Genomic DNA, 23,684 nt, shown 5'->3' on the forward strand with positions numbered 1-23,684 from the left:
ATACGCTGCGAGATTCTTTTTAAAGAAATGTGATTTTGCCTAACTTTTATTAAACTATTTTATTTGTCACAGTTCACATTATGTCCATATGCTACCCCCTTTTTTAATGTATCATCTAAAGAATGGAGCGTATAATCTCATATAATGATCTCAAATGTTGTTTTGAGTTAGCTAAAAATCTGATTTAAAACTTAAAAACAGTGGCCACACAATTTCACATGACTGTATTTAGCTATTTATTATCACATATGTACAGAGACATATTGCACAGTACAAACACAAAGTCCTGGCTTTGCTCAAATAATGAAGAAACCAACATAAACCTCATGTACTCCTATATGAGGGAATAATGTATTTTGTGCGTGATTTTTTACTTGTGTGCGTGGTTCAAGGGAGATACATTATTTATATTTACACAGAGATATAAATATACACTTTACAAACTCATAAAAGCTTTTCCACTTTTGCATACTGCTGCTAACTTGCCACTGGGTGATAGAACACTGTCTTACAGCATGAAAGTTTTAAATTGGAGCAAATCACTTTTAATTAAAAAAAGTCCTGCTATTGAGGTCTTATAAGGTTTTTTTTTAGACTCGGAGCCAAGCGAAAAAAGAGAGGTATCTGAACCTAAAATCAACAAGTCAAGATAGTTTAGACAACTACACAGATGGTATTAAAAACCTCCTCTAAGCATTATTATGCAATACTTGGCCTCCTCTGCAGTCAGAGCGGTATAAGAGGAGCGCAGGCACTTCCACATCTCAGATGTCCTCATGTCCCACTTCCTCGCCAACATTCAGTGTCTCAGTCTTTATAGGCAGGCCAGGGTACAGGAGCTCCACCACGCTCATATGTTGAAGCTCTCTCCACAGCCACACGTGCCCTTTATGTTGGGATTGTTGAAGACAAATTCACTGGACAGCTTGGACTCCACATAGTCCATCTCAGTGCCCAGAAGGGTCAGCTGAGCCTTCTTCTCTATGAACACCCTAACACCTGCAAGAGAAGCACAGTACAGCCGTCACCACTCGCAACTGCTTACCTAAATGTAGTATACCATACGACGTTACAATACGATGATATTTAAGACAAGATAAAAGGAAACAGACATTAACATAATATCACAGTCTAGTATGTAGACTGAGTATGACACGTTCCCATCAGTAAAACAAACCTTAAAATTCAAAAAGCACAATTTGAAATAAAACCTCTATGAATGGAAATAGGTCTGTAAATTGATTAAAATAAAAAATAATTCTAGTGAAACTCCAAATGTCTCAATCCCCTGTTTAATACCAAATAAATGAGTGTATATTCATTTTAATATTTGATTTCATTAAAAAAAAATCTCCCTCACACAACTGTACATATTCAAGTTCCTCCAAAAACTACATTTTATATTATTACGTTTGAACACATCATTTTAAGATGTACCTATGCTTTTTTTGTTTGACTGTAGACCTTGAAAGCCTCATCATGTTTCACCATGGCAACAACAGCTCATGTTAACTCATTCTCCTCTGCCCATGCCAATGAGTCAAACAATACAGCGGCAATACAGCGGCAATAAAACGACGTACAGACATTAAAGGGTTGCCTTTGACAGCCCTAATTTGAACATTTCCATCTTCAGCAAACCTAGTTTTAGTATAAAAAAAAAGCTCCGTGTCAAAAAGCAATGTATGCTGTAATTCATTGTAAAAAAAGAAAGAGAGTTTAATGTATTAGATCTTTGTTCTTCCAGGCTTCCTGAACCCAACTTTTACATTTTATTACAAGGATAGCAAAACAATGAGATAAGGCTCACCATCTTGCAGTACTTCCTCATCAGATTTGTCTTTTTCCTTGGTGTAGTCCAGTGTGTAGGTCAGTCCATTACAGCCACGCGTTCTCACTCCGACCTTCATAGCGATCTATGAAGAACCGAACACAACGACATCACCATTCATTGTCAGGTATCCATTATAAATCACTACTTACAGTGCCGCATGAGACATTAGAGGCTTCTCAATACTCAAATTTCCCCTCCTCGACTCCTCGGTCCTCCGGTAGTGACCCGGAAATGAATTTCAGCGCGCCATTTTGAAGGACGTCTCATTTCTCTAAATGCACACCGAGGACCGAGGATCGAGCGTCGAGGAGGCTCTCTGGAGGAGCTATAACCGAGGATACACTGATGGTTCCTCCACGGCTCCTCCGCGGATGCATTTCCGGGAACGGTGGAGGCGTGACACACGGCCGGACTTATCTCAGCCAATGACAGCTCTGCATGCATCCCCTGGATATTATTTTAGAAACTGCTTTCATTGCAACGCGATGTTTACAGTGAGAACAGCTGTGAGGTCCTGCAGAAAGCAGAGCAGTGTGTAAAATAAATATCACTCAGTATAACAGACCTACTCTCTTTATTTGCTTTAGTTTAGTAGATATATACAAACAAAGAGTCGATATTTTTCTAAAACCATTTAGTGCTTCACATAATAAAATACACAACGGCTGTAGCCTGATTATGCTTTAGGAGCTGTATGTGTGTGTGGTACAGTGTGTGTGTGTGTGTGTGTGTGTGTGTGTGTGTGTGTGTGTGTGTGTGTGTGTGTGTGTGTGTGTGTGTGTGTGTGTGTGTGTGTGTATGTGTGTGTGTGTGTGTGTGTGGTACAGTGTGTAGGTGTGTCCTGTACAGTGTGTAGGTGTGTGTGTGGTACAGTGTGTGCGCAGATGCGGCGGACAGACAGGTCTTAGTTGGTTTGGTGTCCTCTGCTTACTTTTAATACTTGCAAATACAACTTTTGGCCCGTAATTTCAATTCCCCATTTCAGCGACCAGAGAGAGTGGGGGGGGATATATCCAGTCTCTGATTGTGTTACGTTATTATGAGAGTGCTCTCATACTTTAAATTTCATATATTTATATAAATATATTTATATAAATATATTTATATATGTGTGTGTGTCCGCATCTGTAGCCTGTTATTGTCTCATTATACCGCACTCTCAATGAATTCAAGGTAAATATGTGGGGGAACAATGTTCAGCTGATCTAACAGAGATTATAAAATATGACAAAACACTCGACAGCTGATGCAGCTGTTGGCACGTAATAATGAACGGACGTCGCTTTAATATGACCGCTCAGAGGAGAGGAGTTCTCATTTCTTTAAACGTCTGCTGCTTCCCCTCCTCTCTCCTCGGTTCCCCTCCTCGGTCCTCCGCTCGCATCTCCTGTGGGCGGGACTAAGTCTCGAGGAGGGGAGTCGAGGAGGGGAGTTTTGAGTATTGAGAAGCCTCTAGAGTCTGACCACTGGCGAATGTGGCCAAGTTTGGTAACAGCAAAATAATAAATTCAGTGTGGAATAACAGATGTTTAATGATCGTCTGCTGCCACTTGATATCACTAAAGTTCTTTAAAATCCTACTTCAAGAGATATGTTGCCTAAAAAACACACATAGGAAGGGAAAAAGGTGATTAACCTAATTATTCCATTATATATAAGATTAAGATAACACAGTCCGATACAACAATTCAAAAGAAGATAAGTATACATTATTTTTGATTTATTGTAAATTGAAAATGTAATCCTAAAACCACACAGCACCCTGTGGCAGCACTGTTTGTCTGACAATATGATGTTCAGCGTCCTATCAGTTACTTACAAATCCAGGCTTGTTCTTCAACAGAAGACTGATCCTGTTCACAGCTGCTGGAGTCTAAAGGAAACGGAATAGAAGATAAAAGGTTAATACAATATTGGATTCAGATGGGAGGCGTGTGGTGCAGTGGATTGTGCGTTGGTGTTCGGATCAGGGGGTCACAGGTTCAAACCCTACTGTATGTCGTTGTGTCCCTGGGCAAGACACTTCACCCCAAATGGCTCCTGTGGGGATTGCCCTCAGTATTGAGTTTGTAAGTTGCTTTGGATAAAAGTGTCTAACAAGTGACATGTAATGGAAGCAGTGCTTTTGTTTAAAAAACGGTAACTGTTTTTTGTTTGTCATACTTTTGCTCAATGTGCTTCATACAGTCCATGGTGCAGGTGCAGGTGTAGGTTTCTATGACTGTTTTGAATAGTTTTGCTCCCCACTGAGAATATTCTGTTGCCCAGGCAAGTACCAACACTCTATAACAATACAACACACCCCTGTAGCCCCTTGTGCAATTGAGTGGACATTATGTAAATATAATTAACATGTTCATAAAAATGCTCAACTTTTTACTGCGATATCTTGTTTTAATAGTTACTTTAGCTGTATTATTATTTGTATTCTATCTTTACCTTGTGTGAATCCTGGTTTTCATTCTGACACTGTTGCTGCTATAAATGAATGAATTTCCAAGGGGATAAATAAAGTTCCATCGTATCTTATCTTATTAGCCACACAGTGGTAATGAATCCCTTAAGCTAAGTGGAGCTGCTGATGCCAAATGTACAGCACATCTCAAATGTGTGACAGCCAGTTGTATAATGACCAAACTGTCCATCAGGGACGTGCACAGGTACTGGCTAATGTTGCCCAGGCAACAGCCCGTTTGCCATTTTTGTCTGACCTGCCCCTCTGGAGGGAGCGAGAGTTTTTTTTTCTATTGTGGCCGAATCAACATAAGCCCACAATTAGTATTGTAGCGTCTCGCTGAGGGAAACACACCTCGTCAGCCCCAAGTCACGTGACTTTGTTTACAATCTGACAGCTGGAAGCAAGGGAAAGTCCTCGGCCTCATATGGCTATGGTCATCACACCAAATGCCTGCCTGGTGTTAGAGTATAGGGGACAAACCAGGGGACTTTACTTTCTCTTGACACCATCGGTTGATTACAACAAAAAAACCTAAATATGTTATTGTGATTCTGTCTGTCTGTCTGTGTCTTTTACTCTGTAAACTCCCTCAACGGGGCCGCTCGCTCTCTTTTCTTGATCACCCTCTCACAGGAGTACACTTCACTGTCCCGCTTCATTGTAGGATTTCTGCTATGTCTCTACTTCAGTTTGACCATCTCTGTTATTAAGTTATGAAATACTAAATAAATAAGTAATTAGATACCTTACTGTGCTCATAAAGAATGATAAGAATAATGCCTATTGAACTGGGAGGCCCTTTTTTCAGTCTAGAGCAATAGCCGGTCCAAATGTCTGTGCACGTCCCTGCTCGGCACTATCTTTTATCAGCTCGGACCACCAGTGCACACATTATCTGGCAACACCACCAACAGCAGAGCTCGCCAGGCTGATATTCAACACCAGAACAGTGACATTATAACAAACAGTCACTGTGCACTGACACATTGCTACCCTGAATCTATTAGTTTACATTTAAAAACAACATTGTGTGATGTGCCACAAACGATTATTTCCTTTAGTCGTCAGCTAACAACAGTGAAGATTGACAGTAAATGTGGGTTTGATGAGGGCAACATGCAATGATTGAGCTGTTTTAAAAAAAATTGGATTTAAACTTTAGTTAAGAAGGGAGGTCTCGTTGAGATTTTCAAGAGAGTCCTGGCCAAGATAGGCAGCAGCACAGTTACAGAACAAACATCTAAACATCGTAAAAATAACCTACAGACAGCATTTTCTTCTTCTCGGTCATTAAGCAACACTTGAAAGTGTTAAGAGAGACCAGCTCCATTAGTTTACCATAGGATTAACATAATATTGAATATTGAGGATGCCCTTGTGCCCCATAGCCTCTGTGCCTCAACTCGTTTACTCTGAACTTTAATAAATCACCCATCAGATCTGCTCACATCTATAACATATTGCCCACTTGGATGCCAACAATTCCCTAAAGATTTCTATAGATGTCAAAATATTCATATGCGGCTAACTAGCTGAACAAAGGTGTCCAAAGCACATTACCCAACAACTTAGCTTAGCAAAGGTTAGCATCTAGTTCAGCCAAGGCCAGTTATATTCTTAGGACCGAGTGATTGTATAACCACCCTTGTGTGAACATCAGCTAAAACAGATATAAGAACATCAACAAGCGGACATGTGTCACTGTCATGTTGCAGGAAAGCTCGGTAAAGGTTGTACTTTACTGCGTGGGGCGTTCAAGTGACAGAAGGTTAGCTAGCTTACCTAATGCTGGATCACGTAACGTTCACGGGCGCAGGATGTTAACGCCACACTTTGTGTATTAACATGTATTGAACGCGAAGAAAACTATTTAATGTGCGTTTATTAACAAAGCTAATGACTTACCAGTGTCAGTGCGGCTCTTGTAGGCAGAATCTTTCTTTTGCTGACCGCTCGGACGGTCGCTCGCACCACGGAGGCAGACATGTTGCTTCAGTAAAATCACAACATTGAATTGCGTAAGCGCGTAAGAAAATTGCCAACCGTCCAAAATAAACAGACCGTCAACGATTGGCTAAAACTATGACTGACAGATGTTTCAGCCAATGGGCTCACTGATAAACATCTATTCGTTGTGTAACCTACTTAGTTACTACTTTATGCGTCTCTGGGCACTTCAGTGGATCGTTTCGTTGTATTCGTGTACAATGAGGTACTTCATAAAACATTACTTTAAACCAGCGTTGTTTGCCTACCCAAAGTTTCCAAGGTCGATACATAACTTACACATACTCCGTTGGGCAATTGTTTGTGGCAAACAAGCGTTCTTGTTAACATCATGACACAGTGAGTAGCTTATACTAACTTTACTACTTCTGACAAAAATATAATAATACTGAATAATCACTCATGTAATAACACAACCAGTCCAGTTTATTGTAAAATATATTATTGTGACAGATGGTGTTATTTAGCTGCTGTATTGGCGAAAATGTAGTAAGCAAAGACGGAAGGAAAAACAAATAGTTACCATGGTTCGATATCAGTGTTGCCCGTTTTATCAGAGGTTGTGTTCCCCAAATGCATTGACAGTTTGATATCGAGTTATTGTTTTGAGACAAAACAATTGTATTCAAAAAATATTCCACACTGGGTTTGGATTTTGTGTTTAATGAGTTATTTGAGACACAAACTGGATTGCAAGCCGACTTTTCCTGGCAGGATTGGGGTTACTTAAAAACAAACTAAACCTCTCATTGAGTCCCAACAAAAGATATCCAATAAAGCTGGCATTTAAACAAAGCTACTTTAAAATGAGAAAGTTTGATTACAATACCACCAACAACACATTTCTTCTAATAAAATGTTGCCATTATAGGACAACAATAAAGCCAGATAGTCCATCTTTGAAGTTGAATGATAAGCAGGTCTTTGAGACATTAAACAAGCAGCAACATAATTTAAGGGCATGTACCCTCACACAGTGCAGCTACCAATATGTGGCACCATTACAACAAAATGAAGCTTTTGTGGTAAATAAATACATTTATGTCTTCACTTAACTGAGATTACCTCTAGTTTTGTGTAAGCATGACACTTTTTGTCATGCTCTCTCAATGTTATGTTCTTACACTAATGTTACAACGCTTCCGAGCATTTGTGGTGACACATACAGGTCAGGATAAGCAGAGGACAGCACAGTTTCACTGTCCTTCTGTTAACATAGGCAGTTGAGGGGCATGTATCTATGTAATAGGGGTGGATCAGCAGTCACCAAAAATAAAACTATGATCCTGAAAAAATATGTACAGGGTGGTTTCTCCAACATAAAAACTTTCGATAGATTTGCTAGGCTGAAGGAGAGACGGACTGATGGACGCTAGTGCAGGACAAATAAACAGGATTTCAAAGAAAATGTGGTTAAAAATATAAAAAAGATCCTTGCCACTACGTACACTGCCAATGAACATTTTCACATAACCTTTACTGTAATTTTTTGAGTTGAATCTCAAACATTTGAGGTGAGCTAAACTGAGCTTAAGTCGCTTTAAGGTAGCAGTCAAAACACTAAACCATGACCCTTTGTGTTACAGCTGTATCAGTGCTTACGGACACTTGGTCTTACCTTACTGTGAGGACAATTGCCAATACTGACAAAAAAAGGTTAGCATCAAGTATAACACAAATGTATTGTAGTCTACAAAATATGGACTATTAGACATGAACTTGACACCTCTAAATAACTTACTTATTATAATTTAAGAGATTCTAAACTAAATCCACAATGTAACCGTTTGAAATGTAATAAGTATAAAACAAACTTGACTGGCAGTGTAGGCAAACAGACATGAGGTGCATGCATAATGGCTTCTCTTGTTAAAAGGAAAGCGTTAAAAAGCTCCTCCAGGGAGGACAGCTTTAAAAAGCTCCTCCAGGGAGGACAGCTTTGGGGTGGGGTGGGGTAGGGGGGGTAAAACAAGTAAAAAGGCCCTATTTGGCTTCAAGTCAAGGCGTCCTGGCTTTGGCTTTTAACAGGCTCCCATTGGCCCAACAGTCCCATTGAGATTCAATGGTTTCTGAGACTTTGGGTTGCTTTCTGCCTGGACAAGAGTATAACCTTGTGGCTTGTGTAGCCACAGCTGCAGCTGCAGCTCATTCCACCGGACTCTTCCCGTGACCAGAGCGACCCGCATTTCGGGAGGCTACACTACCTGAAACAGACCAGAAAGCAATTGTCAAAATTGATTCAAAAACACATTTTCAACCTGCACCAGAGCACCCGTTATAAAAAAAACATCCATCTTATCAGGTTAAATAACAAAACAGAACATAATGCCTCAACCTAATAAACTGAACGCTGGATTTTCTTTATTTGACGCTTTATTTGCAAAAAAACATTTCAGGTTACAAGTTAGATGGCATAAAGAATATGTTGACTATATAGAAAGCAACTGAAAACAGGAACAACATACTAATCTTTAGCAACTGGAGTTCAGAGGAAGATAGATAGACCTGAACCTGCTTCAAACATTTCTTGCTTTCGTTTTCTCTTCTCAACAGCCCTAAGAAAGTGGACCAAAATAAAAAACCAAACACTGTCAACAGTTTTTACTGAGACCAATATCTGCTCAAAGTACAGAGCACTTTGTCTCCCTAAATTAATCACGGGGGGTGTAAGAATAAAAATAAAGCAAATATGGTCTGACAATGTGTGCTCAAGAGAAAGCAGCCCCATAATGTGTTCTGATGGAAGAGGAGTACTTCATACATTTTCCAATCACTGTTTAATTAGTTAGCCTATACATTCACACATTGGTACCATCAGAATGAAACGTTGATTCCCTAAGGATCTAAACATTTAAGCAATTTGTACATACCCGCTTGTGGACTTAATATCACATTCTGTGGTTTTCTCTTCTTTTTCTCTTCTTGTAAAGGTGAACCCTGGAAAAGGGGAGATACACAGAGGCACAGGTGTAGTAGTGGACATAAGCTGTCTCTGTTAGAAGAAACATGTTTCAAGAATAGGAATCATTGGCTGTGACAAACTGATATCATACCTGTCTCTCCTTTTCTCTCACATTCCTCAAGTGGCCTGAAGAGGTGGAAGAAAAGCCATCCATCCTGGCATTTCCTACCAAATGAAAAGAAGAAGCCTCAATTGCGCCCTTTCAATCTTTATTAACAACATCAATGCATAAGATTTGATATTTCTTAATGCAATAGAAACCAAAGGACATTAACTAACAAGTTCAACTATGGAGTTAAAACAAATGTATTTTGGAAGGCCTTAATGCCATAGAAAAAAGAATCATACCTGCAGGGCTTCTGTACAGCTGACAGTCCTTCTTCATATGGGAACTTGATCCACACAGGAAGCAGCAGCGCACTTCCTGTGCATCCCTTTTCCTCCAGTGCTCACCCCTGTGTCTGCCCTGGTCCTTGCCGTCCTCAGCTGTGTCTCTCATGTGATCTGGCCTTTTCTCAGAGTCCCTTCTGTGCCTGGACCTGGGATACAATTATCCAAAATATTATAAAAACATGTAGCATGATAGATGGTGAAGAAAAAACATTTATCATCACAGGGCCAAATCAGACATGTGATTATACGTACTTTTTGCGCAGGGGACAGTCTTTCATGAAGTGGCCGATCTTGCCACAGATGCGGCAGCAGCGGTCATTTGGAGCCACTTCTCCCTCAGTGAGAACTTCAGGATCAAAGAAATACTCCTGGGAGGAATAAGAACAAATCATTGTGAGACAAACCTGAGGCAAGTGCACCAAAACCTGCAAATGTGGAGTTCAGACAGCAAACACTAACCATCTTGCTGGGGTACGCAGGAGGGAAAGCTTTGACTGGTGTGCCAAACACTGTCCTGCCGTTGATGAAGGCCTTCATGATGAAGTTAGTCACTGATTTGGTGAAAAAAAACATTATATTAGATAAGCAACCAGAGACAAAGACATTGAGACAACAGTAGATACAGACAGAAATAAGCATACTTTTCCTGGACAGGCCAGCACCGAGATTATGATTCAGGTCAAACGGATCTGGGATTTGAACAGAGGAGGGAAAGCAAAACAAATTAGAAGATATTTCAAAGAAGCCTCTAGAACCTTTGAATTCAGAAAACAAACTCCACAATACTAATAGGTAATAGTGATGTGGAGTTAACAAATTGGATAGACAGCAGGATTTATTAATGATTCCAAACTGACAAAACTATTATTTACACTTGATGGTGTTTAAGCCAGGATAAAAACTCCCTTGCATCTACCCAGTGGAATAATACTCATGATTCTGCGCTATAATTTAATTGTACAAGTCTGGACCCAGAGCTGACCTTCAATGACGATGTATTTGGACGTCCACTGCTTGTTGAAGGTGGTGAGGCAGCTGTGCAGACGGTTACAGATCACTTGCTCTCTGAAGTCGAAGTCCTCGGTGTAAAAGCGGAGCAGGCCGAGCCACAGCTCCCCCACCGTCTCAGTGTTCCTCCCACCCTGTGGCCAGCGACTGGGCTGCAGGTGGCAAAGGACAGGATTGGTCTATATTTAGGGCACGCTGTGATATGCATATTGACAAAAATGTTCACAGAGGCACTAAGACACAATATGTTAATATCCCAAACACTCACAAGCGTTTTTAAATCGTCAAAGAAGTACACGTTCCAGTCCTCAACTAGCACCTCCGGCTTCTTCTTTCCATCGTAAATCTGCAACAAAAGTTGAGAAATTGAAAATGTAGAGTGTCTTGGGAATAATGTAAGAAATGCTTCAGTCTAGCTTGAAAAAAGCCTGTAATCTTGTGGCGTTTGGGATGCAAAATATCAAATTAATTCAAACGGGTGAGTAAGTCTGCGACTTTAGGTAATTTAGATTCCTACACATTGATCTAAGTTTGTGGGATAGGGTAATAAGTAAACATACATTTTAACCCATTTCTTTTTTTTAACAAACATGTCACTTGTACCTCTTGCAGCACCGGGATAACCGGTGGGTTTCTCTGCTGGAGAAAGAACAGCACCATGAGGGTGTAAGCGTAGGACGAGAGACTGCCGCGTGAAGCATCGCCAATATCACACATCTGTAATGGGACAAACAAAAAAGTATGGTGATACAGTAAAACAATGTAATATTAATATATAATCAATTTAATTTCTGTAGCGCTTTTGTTGAACCCAAAGACGCTTTACATTTGGGAGGGAGGGTAGACAAACAAAACAAAAACAAAGCCAAAAAGAAACGAAGAAACAAAACAAAACAGAAAAGCAGTCAGGAGGAAGTTAAAAAATAAAATATATGACCCTGGAGACATACAAACACATCTTCGCCACACTCACCTTGGCGAAAACCTTCATGACATAACAGAGGATCTTCACTCTTCTGTCGATGGCAGCATAGGAAGCCAACAGGTGTGTGTTGTGCAGGGCCTAAACAAAAAGTTTGGCAAGCCATTATTTGAATACAAAAGTTATTCAATAGCAAATATATACAGGAAACAGATGGCAAGAAGAAAGAGCCCCACCAGAGTGTTGTAGAGGCTGATGTCGCCCTCCAGGCCGGTGCGAACATGGTAGAACTTCACGATGGGCACTTTTGCTGTGGTGATGGGCAGGATGTTCTTCAGGCCTGGTGACGGGGTGCAGATATGTTAACGTGTAAAAGGATGCATTGACACTCAGCATTTTTACTTCTGAAAATGGCTTGTTAATATAACCTCACAATAGAAACAAAAGTACTTTATTCACCAAATTAAACATAATAAAATAAATCAGCATCTTTCTAACCTGGGTGTTTCCTCAGCATCCTCGCCAAGCTTTCGATTATGCTGATGCAGTCAATGTCCTGTGGAAGCAATTGATAAAAATCATTACTTTTTGATGGATTTAGAGATTACAATAAACCTCATGACAATTCACTATTACCAATAACTTCAACATCCACCGACCTCATCGTGTTTAATCCTCAATGATTAAAGCAGAAACACTGTCTACCAACCAAAATTATTTTTTCTGAAAGTAGGACATTTGTCATGTCACCACACTTAAATAACTTTCAAAAATGACATCCTATAATTAAACAGATCGCTTACATCCATTGTCTCCTGCCCCTCCAGCACCATGCAGATGTCTAGGTCACTCTGCCTGAAGCCATAGCCATTTTTTGATGATCCGAACAGTTGTAGCCGGGCTCCTGTCCGTCAGAAAACATGTTGAGTTAATCATCAGTGCATTCTGTTCCAAAATACGAGTTGTTAATATGAAAGTAAACGAAATGCTAGTTTAAATTGTACAAAATGAAAGACGCTGAACAGTGCAGACGGTGGTTTCCTTCACCTGCATACTGCCGCCTGACAAAGGTCTCCAGGTCTTGAAGGATGTGCTCTCTAACACCCACTTCCAGCTCATCAGGGGCGAAGTCAGCTAAAAAAAGAAGAAGAAAATAAAGAGTCATCCTCAGATTTGACCCAAGTCCTACACTTTATTTGAATGATTTCCCCAAAGTGAAATGAAGAAGATGTCATAGGAAACATGTGCAAACATCAATAATACGTTTGACTTATTTTATATGAATGCAACTATTTACTGAATCCGACTCAAACCTCACCCAAAAGAAGAAAAGTATTTGGTATCACAATAACATCCATCCAATAATAATAATAATCTCATCATCTCTTAATATTTCTGAAATCACATAATACTCACTGAGGCACTGTTCACAGACTTTGTTGAGGACACCGAGAAACTCTGGTGTCATTGAGGGCAAAGGATCCAGCTCCACTTTCTTGAAATCTTCGGGACAGTCTTTCTTCAGATGTCCGTCGCGCTTGCACAAGCTGCACACGACCATGTGGGACTAAGGGAGATTTGGAGAAGTTAAGCCTAGATGATGGACACAAGCTCTTAAGTTTGAAATGTTGTATTCATTTTCATACATATTAAGTGTCAAAGAATATTTCTGTCTTTACTCCTAGATATTTAATCTATTCTGTGTGTTGACATTTACGACCAACCCTGCTTCTAATCTCCCGTAAGGAATGTGATAATGCAGTCGTATGTTGATAGTACCAGGTTTTATGGCCTGACCTAGCGGGCACAGGGGGGGGTTTTGTGAGACCGCTGGCTTCTAAGCACCACAGATGTGAGAGACATCTCCTGTGTCTCCAGGTGTTTACGCCCATCCCCATTATGTGGATTTGACTCTCTGTAAACTAGTTAAAGGGTCTACCAAGATGCGAGGCAGATTTTGTCAGATTTGACATGGCAACCCACCCATGCAGTCAGAATCTTTGACTGTGTGACTTGTGATGTGAATTTCTCCGGCCGATACTTGCATTACATATCAGTGTTTGACATCAAAGCTCCAACTCTCCTCGTGTCTCTCTGAGTCCTGACTCTCCATTGCTGCAGAAGTTTCCCTTACATTAAGAATGTTGCTTGCAAAAGTAGAATGTATTAATACAAATGTAAGACCTACCTTTCCCCTGGTGAACACTTGCTTGGTGAACACATAGGTCTGCTTCTTCTTCTGTTGCTTTTTATTTTCTGCGCTCTGATCCTTAACTGCATCTTCTGATAAAGTTGCTGGTGAGGGGCTCACAGGTTCCATCTCCACCTCTTCGTCATCCATTGAACCCGGTGTGTCCAGATCCGGACCCTCCTCATCAGACAAAAGCTCGTCCCCTGAGATCTCGTCCACGGGAAAAATGTCCTCATCCTCTGTGGTGAAGCTGTCTAAGTGATGTCTGCTATGTGCACCCTCATTGTTATCCTCATCCTCGTCATCCTCAGAGAGACTGCTTTTACCCTGGTCAACTTCTTCCTTCTCTCGTTCTTCATCCGAGTCACTGAATTCTTCAACTTCCTCTTCTTCTTCAATAATGCAATCGGAGTCTTCAGGGCCGTTTTCTCCAGCTTTAGGTTGATCTGCAGGTTGTGACTGGACGCTGAGCTCACTGAAATCTGATGTGATATCCGATGCATTGGAAGTCTCTGCGTTTGCCCCTTCACGCTGTGCCTTTGTCTTGACATTAGCAGCTGGCGTGTTGAGTGGCAGGGCAAAGTACTTGTAGGTGTTCTTGAGGCAGTGGACGATGTACTCGTACATTTGTTGGCTGTTCACGGTGCGAGCCACATTCCTCTTCACAGAAAATGGGTCTGAACACAGAAACGGAGATAGTACTGAAAGTTAAACCTTGTAAGAGTTATAAATAGTAAACACAAGAGTTTTTAAAAATGTTATAGAATCATAGTAACAACTCTAAAGTCAACAAAATCCCAGAACCACACTAATAATCCACAGTGGAATATCTTTTACTCGCTGCTTCTTTATTTCAACCACGGAATTAGCGTAGCGCTAATAGTGATTTTAGTGCAAAAACCTAAATTCAGATTACAAAATAAGAAAGATTCTGACCCTCCACGGCGATACGTTTCTTTGGCCAGTCTTTCAGCTCTCGAGAGAGGACAGGGCTGGTCCGCACACTGATTACTTTATCAGCCAGGTCGAACTCCAGTGAGTAGAAGCGGAGCATTTCCACCCAGAGAAGCCCAACTTCCACTGGCGGGTGAGGGCTCTGGAACACCAGGGGAACCTGCAAGAAATCACAGATATTACACACTTTCAGGTGTCAGTGAGAGCAGATTAAAAACATCATACTATGAAACCCATGGTTATATAAAGTTCCAGCCTTTACAGTAGTGAAACAATGATAAAAACTTCTAGGAACAGCATATTAATCATTAAAACTAAACAATTGTTATCACAAACTTCAAAAAATGAGGAAGTGTTGTCATGGTTACCTTTCCTTTAATACAGGAGCCCTCTGCTGGCTGTTCTTTAGAGGCAGGGGTGTAAGCCCAGTGTACGTGACCATCCTCTGTATGTGTGAGGTTGAAGTCCGACAGCCTGCTCAGTGAAAACACCTTAATCTAAAAAAAAAAATGAAGAAAATCAGGTGATTAGATTAAACTATAAAAATGACCAATACTGATATTATTTCTCTATATTCCATTTCAAGCTAAAGGTGAACATAAAAGTAGACCTCTTGTTTCAGGTAGGTTGGCAAGAGGGACTCTTTGCGCTGCTGTAAGAAGTAGATAACCATGAGGGCGAAGACATACGGGGGCAGCCCACCTTCCTCTGCACGGTCGATATCACAGATCTAAGCCGGGAAGAGATGTGATGTTTTACCAAAGAATGTTAGGCTTAAAACACCATTATTTTCTGTTGTGTATAATATGAGCTAACAGTGTCACAACTGCAGAGACATACCTTTGCCCAGCGTCTTAGGCCCAGAACCAGTGGGAGGAGAAGGGGCTCCTGACTGGACAGAGCAGAAAGATAGGAGGTGGTCTGGAACGCGTTTTCATTCCCAGCACTCACTCTGCAGGTCAGGCCACTGTTGAGAAAAGATAACAGTTTCAATGTACTGCTCATGTGTGTGTTGTAATGTAACCCTGATATGAACAGTTGTCAATCAACTTTTGTTCTCTCTTTACATGTAAAAAAACGCATTCCTGTAGTTTCATAACGTCCTGAAAAAACGGAATAACAAAAGATCATTCAGAGTTTAACACATGAAGTGGACAAGCAAATCTATACGAACCTCTTTTTCTCTTTGCACATGACCACAGGCACCCTGGCATGGAAATCAGCTTCCATGTCAACGAAAATAGCTGAGGACACAACAAGGCATGTTCCATTTAAAACTTCCATGACAGTCTGGCATTACGTTTGATATGGTTTTAACAAAGACAAATATTGCACTTAAATAAACAAAGAGGTGACTCACGGCTCACAGAGAGGCTCTCCTTGACCAGCAACAAGACGTCTGGCTGATGCATCTGCAAATACATTCCAGTTTTAGTCTTAATACAGATATACGATATAGAAAATGTGCAAAATAATAGCGATTTAAATATTTTCATAATTATACAATTCATTATCATGAATGGTGTTAATGAATATCCAACAGCAATATGAACAATTCTGAACCGCTGCAGTATTTTCAAACTGCACAATATTCATTCCACTAATCATTTCCTTATCATTTGAATTGTGTATCTTTATGTACATAACCACTATAGAGGACATTAACAGCATTAAGGATGTTGGATAATATTTCAATTTTTGTACACAATTTGGGATAGTTTCACTTTTCAGGAAAATTGTTTAAAGGGTTATTCTAGCAGCCTTATTTCAGCCGAGCCAAAAAACTGAAAACTAAAAAAAAAAAAAAAAAAAAAATGCAACATGATGTGAAGCGCAAGTTCTATGATCCGTTGCACTTCTAATTCACACTGTTGAAATCACACTGGGCTACTCACATGAGGCGGATACTGAATGTCAATATTGACGTCAGCATCCTTAAATCCAAACTTGGTGCAGGAGGATCCATATAGCCTGAGCCTGATCTCTACAGATGATAGAAAGAGAGGGAATACAGTTGTTAACATTAGAATGGACATCACAAAATAATAAACTTAAGTAAAGCATAAGAGCCAACAGCTTGCTTTCTACAAAGCAAAATCACCACTCATGAAGGAATGAGGTCACGTCTCATGGCTACCTAAGACATATTTCATCCCCAGGTGACCTACCAGGCAGGACGGACAGAAGGAGGTCTTGCATCATGGAGACAACACATTGTCTCATCTCAACATCCTGGTCATTCATCCCATGTTCCCGGACAACCTCCTCTAATGCTGCACTCACTGCACTGATCAGCTCTGGACCAGGAGGCAGAATCTCAGTGAGCATCACCTGCTCTTGCCTCTCCTATAAACACAAACAGGAAAAAAAAAGAGCGTCAACACAATTTTAAGTGCAAAATAATAGTCCCATGAGAGTACCTTAGCATCACCGGTCTACAAATGTATACCGTTATAATCATCACTGTGATTTGCATAATAACACTGTTTCTTACCCTGGCCCTCTTCTTGTGCCGTTTGTCTCTGATATGTCTGTAAGCGTCAGACACAGACTCCAGCAGAACGTCACACAGAGAGCAGGTGTAAAGTGCACTGGGGTTGCTGTGGGACCTCTGAACCATTAGAAAGAAGGAGGAAAGTTCAGAGATCAGACAAAGGCTGCAGTAGTTACACTTTTATGGATATTCTTAGCTCATCTGTGCCCCATAAAGGCTTCACACATTCTTTATGAAACAATTCAAATAAAGTAGTCCTAGTCATGTACAAAAAACAAAACTATCAAAGCACATTAGCAGTGCAACTTCTGCATTGCCTGTTCGTTTGGTATAAATCATCACAAAACAGGGAAAGACGGCCAAACACAAATTATTTTAAGGCCTTTTCTGTCTGACCAACAGTTTAATAACCATACATATCAAAATGTGCAACTCGGCAATATCAAGAAAAGCAGCAAATTCTCACATATAAGAACTGGGGAAACCCCATTTTTTTTGTCACATCCGCTCGAATTATGACTGGAGCACAGAATCAATTATCAAATATTTGCGGATACATTTTTATCTATTTATAATTTCAGCGAAAGCGCATAAACATAAGACTGTATTCGTGGGTTATCACACAGATCCTGTACCTTCTTCAGGCTGTAGATCTCATCTTTGTTAAGCCGCTTCTCTGCCTGTCGAAGGGTTTGCAGCTCTTTGGCTGAGAGTGTGGACTCGTCAATCAGAGGGCCCATGTTCTCTTCAGCATAAGCTCTATTCTTGTTTCTGTTTCTCCGTCTCCTCCCTTTGGAAAGAAAAAATACACGTGGTAAACAAGTTTCGTGGAAGTTATCATTAATGTGTATAGTACATCATGGATGATGGAGTACTACACTTCAGTCAGACTCAAGCTTTATTAGCACTGATCACTCTTAACTGGATCAGGAAGCATCTTATTTTAAGGTGTCAATAGAGACGGCTGCATTATAACTTGTTTAAGTGGGGATAATCTTAAAACTGTCCCACTCTGGCTTATTAAACCACACCTGCTTTATGAGCATTACCATCATTTTCATCTCTCCCTCCCTGCTCCCGGTCGTCCCTTGGCCCTTCTCCCTGGTTACTTCTCCTCCATTGTTGCTGGGAGCGCTCTCTCCAGTTTTCCTCTCGTGTCCCACCACTGTTCTCAGGACCCGAGGACCACCGAGGGTCATCCTTTTGTGAGGGGCTGTGACCACCTCTGAATCCACCAGGGGAGTAGCCCATGGGCCCCATTCCTCCCTTCTTGGGACTGGCCCGGTAGGGTCCACCCTGGTTCTTGCCTCCCTCCGATCTGTAATTCTGTCCTCGACCCTGGTCCGGGGTCCTCCAGGGTTCTGCTCTCTCTGCTCCTGCTCCTGATCCTCTCTCCCATCCGCCTTGCCTACCCCGGTAAGGCCTGCCTGAATTTTCCATGGTTCACGTTTGCTAAAACTGCTGGAAGAAATGTTCAGTTAATATGAAAAAATTCCAAATTGTTTAAAACATTCCGATATGCACTTTCTTTTGGAGAATAAGCAAGTATTAGTTGCATGCATTTGTATTGCAACTGCTCAAAGCTTTCACATCACATCGTGTATTTCAGACCAGACTGTTGCACAACTTTGCAGCTAAATAAAACACAGCTACACTTTCAAGCTTAGTAAGTGGAGCCAACAGATATCCAATGATACATTGTGTCACTTTAGACCCGTGTAACTTGATTGTCCCACTGAAAACGCAGGTTAACCGTTAACTAACTTTTATTGTACCTGTGACACATGACAGTACTAAACTACGGATGTGAAACCCGTGGAAAACCTAACCTTAATAGCATGATGATTCTCATTTTACCAAACATCTATCTTACTCGTATAACATCACCGTAGGGTTGATTGAGGTGACTAAAGTTACATTGCAAACACTAAGGTTAGCTAACTAACTTAACACAGGCGGACTTCGGAAGCTTGTTTTGCATGGTGTTAGCTCAAGCTAGCTCACTAGCGTATGCAGTCTGATTTCCCAGTAACCTTACTTCTTCTTATTTCTTTAATTGACGGCGTATCACTTCATCACGCATGTAGCTAACCCACCGTCAACAAATGAGTGCTAGTCACCTTATGTAACGTTAGCTTACATATAAAGCGCAACCAGCTCACGTTACCGTTGCATATTTAGCTTACCAGCTAGGACAGCTAACGGTAGTAGCTACACAGCTAACAACAGCTAGCATTCATGTTTATTTCATAGTTTCCTTCAAACGGCTCAATCTGCAACGGCGTCAAATGCAGCGATTAGTAAAATACAAACCAAAATTATCTGCAACGAATAAGAAAGTCATTCAAATACCTTGTGTACGTCTGCAGAGGGCATACTTGAAGCGCTCGTCTTGCACTGGAGTTTGAAAGATGCAGTACGTCTGTTTTGTAGACGTTTTGTAGTTCCGCCCACAGCAAACCCAGGACAGGTCGCTCTGAATGTTAGTAGAAAATATAATTGTAACTGTTAGAAGTATCACTAATATTTAAGTAGGCCTACATCTCTTCAGCAATCTGAAGTAAAGTCCAGAAAATGTCTGAAACCAGTTGTGGATGGAATGCCATTGTTTAAACAATGACACGGTTGTTTTCCACTTGGCTACTATTTTGAGAATAATAACTCTGAATATGATCAAACAGTTTGCTACAAAAATTGTAGGAAAACCATATTTTTACAAATAATACATTTAAATTATTTAACCACATGTGGAACACCGGAACACCTCAACATCTCCTATTTATATCATGTGCAAGTAGCCAATGACACTACAACACCATTTCACGTGTGTATTATGTGCAACTAACAACACCATTTCACAGAATCATAATAACAATCTGATTACAGCGCAAGAAATATTGTTTTGGTTTAATGGTGCATATCAAAAAACCTAGGCCAAAATGAATGCAAACAAGAAAAGTAGCCTACATTTTAAAATAGCCTACATTTTAAACTCCAAAACTAGGCACATATGGTTTTGAGTTATTTATTGAGAAATATGAGGCAACTCCTGTAAAAAAAAAAAAGCACAGCAATTCATATTTCAAAAAGTCACACAGGTGCTACATTGTTTGTTAATGTAGATTTGATATTCATAAAGTGAAACATCAGGGTATAGCCAACATGTTATATATATACATTTTTACGTTGCCCAATCCTTTTTGTAGCATGAAGTAGGCCTGCAGAGAGCAAGCAATAACATATGGTTCAAGGTTTAATTAACTCTACTTGGAACAAGTGATTGTTTAGCCTCGGTTGCCCAGGCGACAGGAGAAGGGTGCGCTGCAGGAGCGGGGATGGCCCCGGGAAAAGTGGTAGGATAAGCAAACCAGACTCCCCTCACCCAACATCTCACCATCCCACAAGCAACATCCAGGAGACTGCTGCTCTGTCAGACCTGACCTCAGTTATGCAAAGCCAGTAGAAGCTCCAGTTAGATATCGCTTATATTGACATGGTGTCATTTGTGAACGGATCCAAGACTGTTTCGAAACGGAGACGCACCATTTGCGCATCTCCTTCAAAAGAAGCGCTCACAGCGGTCCATCAGAGGCAGCCTGCCCGGCACAGGAAGCAGACACTCATGTCCAAGTTGAGTGACTCCGGGTTCGAGGAAGATTTAGGGTCCTCCCCGATTTCATCCCCGGCTCGGATAGATGTGTCTCCTCTGCGTTCAGACAAGCCTACTTCGGGTCGGCTGTCTAACTGGTACCTGCAGTATGGGGACATCGGTTTCAAGATTCAGATGGACAAAGAGGCGCGGTTTTATTCCTGCAAAAGCTTGGCACGCCAGCCACAAGTATGCTATACACATGTTTGACTTTATGCACTGTTAGTTTATTTTTGTCTAGCATATTGCACTTAAATTCAGTTATGGAAACCATTACTCAAAACGTGTAATTTATTTAACCAATGCTATGAATTAGGTTATTGTCTGTCTCTATTTACTTTATTTGTTTCTAACAACCCCATGGTAAGCCTGTATTAACTATGAACACCTGCAATCCTAAACAAAATATGTTGCCATCTGGCTCATACATGCCCCTGAGATAATTGGTAACATTGCCTTTAAGTTTGTTAAGACAGACATATGTCAACGTTATATACATTTCGTCATGTGGCACCAACTTTGACAATTGAGATTACTTTTTCATTGCAAACCATAGTTTACTAGGCTATTAATATGTCTGATTATGCTGTCAGTACAATCATAGTCTCCTGAAATTAACACAAAGTTGCTAAATGCGGGATTAAGACTTGTATTTAAACTAAGGCTGAAAAGGTTTCAAATACATTTATAAGGGATAATCAGATGCAACTTCAAGTCACGCTCACTAAAATCCTATTTTCTTTCAGTTTCTAATAGGAGTCTGTGTTTTACTTTCAGTTGACTACAGAAGCACGCTGTAAGCTTGTCAGCTGGCTCATCGCCGTACACAAACATCTCCATCTGTCCTTTGAGTGCTGCTGCCTGGCGGTGAACATCATGGACAGGTTCATGGTTACCACACCAGTGGCTGCTGACTGCTTCCAGCTACTGGGTGTCACTGCACTCCTCCTAGCAAGCAAACAGGTATGTATTTTTGTTGTAGAAGCTTTATGAACGAAGACTTGGGGATTTTGTTTTATTTATAACACTTCTTTTCTCCGTGTTACCCAGGTAGAGGTGTTCTCACCGCGGATCAGCCATCTCTTGTCAATGTGCTGCGACGCCTTCACTAAGGAGCAGCTATGCAACCTGGAGTGTCTCATCCTCCTCCGCCTCAACTTCCGCCTCTCTGCACCTACACTGGCCTTCTTCCTAGACTATTACACCAACTGCATTGAGGATGCCCAGCTTGAGTCTGAGAAGACAGGTGGTGGCAGATTTGAAAGAACAAATACAGACACAAAGAGATACGAGCAGTGCAGCAGCCTAGCACAAAAGGTGTGCGAGTTAAGCCTTGCAGACTATGCTTTCAACAAATATCCACCATCTTTGACTGCTAGCTGTGCACTGAGGATAGCCAGTGAGTTATTGACAACAGAACATGGGTTTGTTGAGCATGCAGCCATCCAGCTACAGGACAAGTGGGGCTGTTTTGTTGATGAACTATGTACCCAACCATCTGACAGCCCTGATCTATCTGAGGCAGACTCTCTGGCAGTAAAGGGCCACTTCTTGTATGTGAGTCAGGGGAAGCACACTCTAGCCCAGGAATGCAAAGAGAACCTGTTGCTGTTGGTGTCATTAAACCAGGAGACAATGGAAATGATGTCTGCCATGTGACAAGTGATGTGCCACCAGTCAAATGTTACCAAAATCACTTATTCCCCTCCTCATTGGGATTTATATTCTCCGGGCGGGTTGTATGAAGGTTACTGTAAGTTAAAAAGTGAAGTCTGATGTTTATACAATCAAATCCTCATGTTTACCTCATTATGTTGATCTGAAGGAATGTTAATGCAGCATAATAGTTAGATTTATTTGACTGATACGGGTTATGTTTACCAATAAAGTATATTATTATATTCTGTTCATTTTTATTCTATCAGTCACCGTTTACTGCATGCTCTGGCTTTTTGCTATTTAAGTATGTTACTGTTGCAACATGAAGGATCTGGAACATTGTACTGTGATTCATTGTTGTGTTGTATAATGAAATAAAATATCAGTAATTTTATCTGCGTTTTGTCTCTGAATGGATTATAAAATGTGGAGCCATAACTCACATGATGAAAAACCACAAGGCATTTATTTGATATAACTCTGTCCATGGATGACACTGACTGGCATGAATTATAGATCATGCAATTTAAATATACAATCAACACTTAAAATGGAATGTTGATGATGTCCACTTTATCTTGATTTAATAGCATAGCATAACTTATTGCTCTGTAACATTTATGATCAGTATGACAAGAGCCCATTATATCAGATGGACATATGTCCAAATGCGAGGTTAGGTCTTGGCTATTGTAACTGTTTTCCCGGACCCCAGTTTACCACCCTCTTTACTTGACGTTGCATCACTATTTACTGACCTGTGCCAACACAGCCTGGTCAATTGAGGGGGCTTTCTCTGATAATCCATTACGCGTGGCATCTCGACCTGCTGACACAGTGTCGACCACACAGGTGCATTCAGCGTTAAGGGTCAACAAGTCTTGTATGTTTACTAATAGAGGTATTTGTCACGAGTATTTACTAAGCTGTCTGCTATAAGTGTCCTTTTCCTTTTTCCACTTTGCTTTAAATGTTGCAATAGACCTTGACCTAAATACATTTTGCGCACAGCGGAATAATAATTACGCACTGAATTATGTGGCTGTAAGAGACAAGGCATTGGTCTCTATGCTGGCGGGCTGGTCAGCCTTGTGAGGCAGCTACAGTGTGCTGTTGTATAAAACAGACGTAGATAAATTAAGCCAGGCACTAC

General features: G+C 40.8%; 3 protein-coding genes across 5 annotated transcripts; 1 reads left to right on the top strand and 2 right to left on the bottom strand.

Annotated features, from left to right (window-relative positions):
- Positions 1–223: 223 nt before the first annotated feature.
- On the bottom strand, positions 224–6,311 carry isca1 (iron-sulfur cluster assembly 1). Its single transcript, XM_034091849.2, has 4 exons — positions 6,198–6,311; positions 3,654–3,707; positions 1,811–1,916; positions 224–999 (listed from the first exon to the last, which is right to left on the bottom strand). Exons 1-4 carry the CDS (start codon positions 6,276–6,278, stop codon positions 851–853), a joined length of 390 nt encoding a protein of 129 aa, XP_033947740.1. The 5' UTR covers positions 6,279–6,311; the 3' UTR covers positions 224–850.
- A 631-nt stretch (positions 6,312–6,942) lies between these two features.
- Positions 6,943–19,789, bottom strand: tut7 (terminal uridylyl transferase 7). Of its 3 annotated transcripts, none has more exons than XM_034091847.2 (29): positions 19,576–19,742; positions 18,273–18,684; positions 17,859–18,013; positions 17,224–17,340; positions 16,898–17,075; positions 16,625–16,713; positions 16,090–16,141; positions 15,904–15,973; positions 15,570–15,696; positions 15,340–15,459; positions 15,098–15,226; positions 14,712–14,889; positions 13,773–14,452; positions 13,001–13,151; positions 12,632–12,718; positions 12,388–12,488; positions 12,083–12,140; positions 11,821–11,924; positions 11,636–11,725; positions 11,266–11,379; positions 10,931–11,008; positions 10,637–10,814; positions 10,296–10,343; positions 10,114–10,205; positions 9,907–10,022; positions 9,610–9,800; positions 9,353–9,426; positions 9,170–9,236; positions 6,943–8,503 (listed from the first exon to the last, which is right to left on the bottom strand). In XM_034091847.2, the coding sequence occupies exons 2-29, from the start codon at positions 18,661–18,663 to the stop codon at positions 8,445–8,447; spliced, it is 3,894 nt and encodes a 1,297-aa protein (XP_033947738.1). In that variant the 5' UTR covers positions 18,664–18,684; positions 19,576–19,742; the 3' UTR covers positions 6,943–8,444. The 3 variants fall into 3 exon arrangements, with proteins under 3 accessions (XP_033947738.1, XP_033947737.1, XP_033947736.1); XM_034091846.2 differs by lacking the exon at positions 6,943–8,503 and adding an exon at positions 8,534–8,854 and having other exon boundaries at positions 18,273–18,681; positions 19,576–19,789; XM_034091845.2 differs by lacking the exon at positions 6,943–8,503 and adding an exon at positions 8,534–8,854 and having other exon boundaries at positions 19,576–19,789.
- A 772-nt stretch (positions 19,790–20,561) lies between these two features.
- LOC117453010 (cyclin-O) lies at positions 20,562–22,860 on the top strand. Its single transcript, XM_034091848.1, has 3 exons — positions 20,562–21,061; positions 21,650–21,835; positions 21,923–22,860. The coding sequence occupies exons 1-3, from the start codon at positions 20,717–20,719 to the stop codon at positions 22,529–22,531; spliced, it is 1,140 nt and encodes a 379-aa protein (XP_033947739.1). The 5' UTR covers positions 20,562–20,716; the 3' UTR covers positions 22,532–22,860.
- Positions 22,861–23,684: the final 824 nt, after the last annotated feature.

Source organism: Pseudochaenichthys georgianus, chromosome 9 (genome assembly GCF_902827115.2).
Source record: "Pseudochaenichthys georgianus chromosome 9, fPseGeo1.2, whole genome shotgun sequence".
In the NCBI taxonomy this organism is placed as follows: domain Eukaryota; kingdom Metazoa; phylum Chordata; class Actinopteri; order Perciformes; family Channichthyidae; genus Pseudochaenichthys; species Pseudochaenichthys georgianus.

Coding starts and splice junctions, on each gene's coding strand:
- isca1 (XM_034091849.2), bottom strand. CDS start 6,278: ATGTCTGCCTCCGTGGTGCGAGCGACCGTCCGAGCGGTCAGCAAAAGA. Junction 3,708..6,197: donor CAAGAGCCGCACTGACACTG/GTAAGTCATTAG, acceptor CGTTTCCTTTAG/ACTCCAGCAGCTGTGAACAG. Junction 1,917..3,653: donor TGAAGAACAAGCCTGGATTT/GTAAGTAACTGA, acceptor GGTTCTTCATAG/ATCGCTATGAAGGTCGGAGT.
- tut7 (XM_034091846.2), bottom strand. CDS start 18,663: ATGGAAAATTCAGGCAGGCCTTACCGGGGTAGGCAAGGCGGATGGGAG. Junction 11,009..11,265: donor TTATCCCGGTGCTGCAAGAG/GTACAAGTGACA, acceptor CTTTTGTTGCAG/ATTTACGATGGAAAGAAGAA. Junction 9,801..9,906: donor GACTGTCCCCTGCGCAAAAA/GTACGTATAATC, acceptor ATTGTATCCCAG/GTCCAGGCACAGAAGGGACT.
- LOC117453010 (XM_034091848.1), top strand. CDS start 20,717: ATGGTGTCATTTGTGAACGGATCCAAGACTGTTTCGAAACGGAGACGC. Junction 21,062..21,649: donor GCTTGGCACGCCAGCCACAA/GTATGCTATACA, acceptor TTTTACTTTCAG/TTGACTACAGAAGCACGCTG. Junction 21,836..21,922: donor TCCTCCTAGCAAGCAAACAG/GTATGTATTTTT, acceptor CGTGTTACCCAG/GTAGAGGTGTTCTCACCGCG.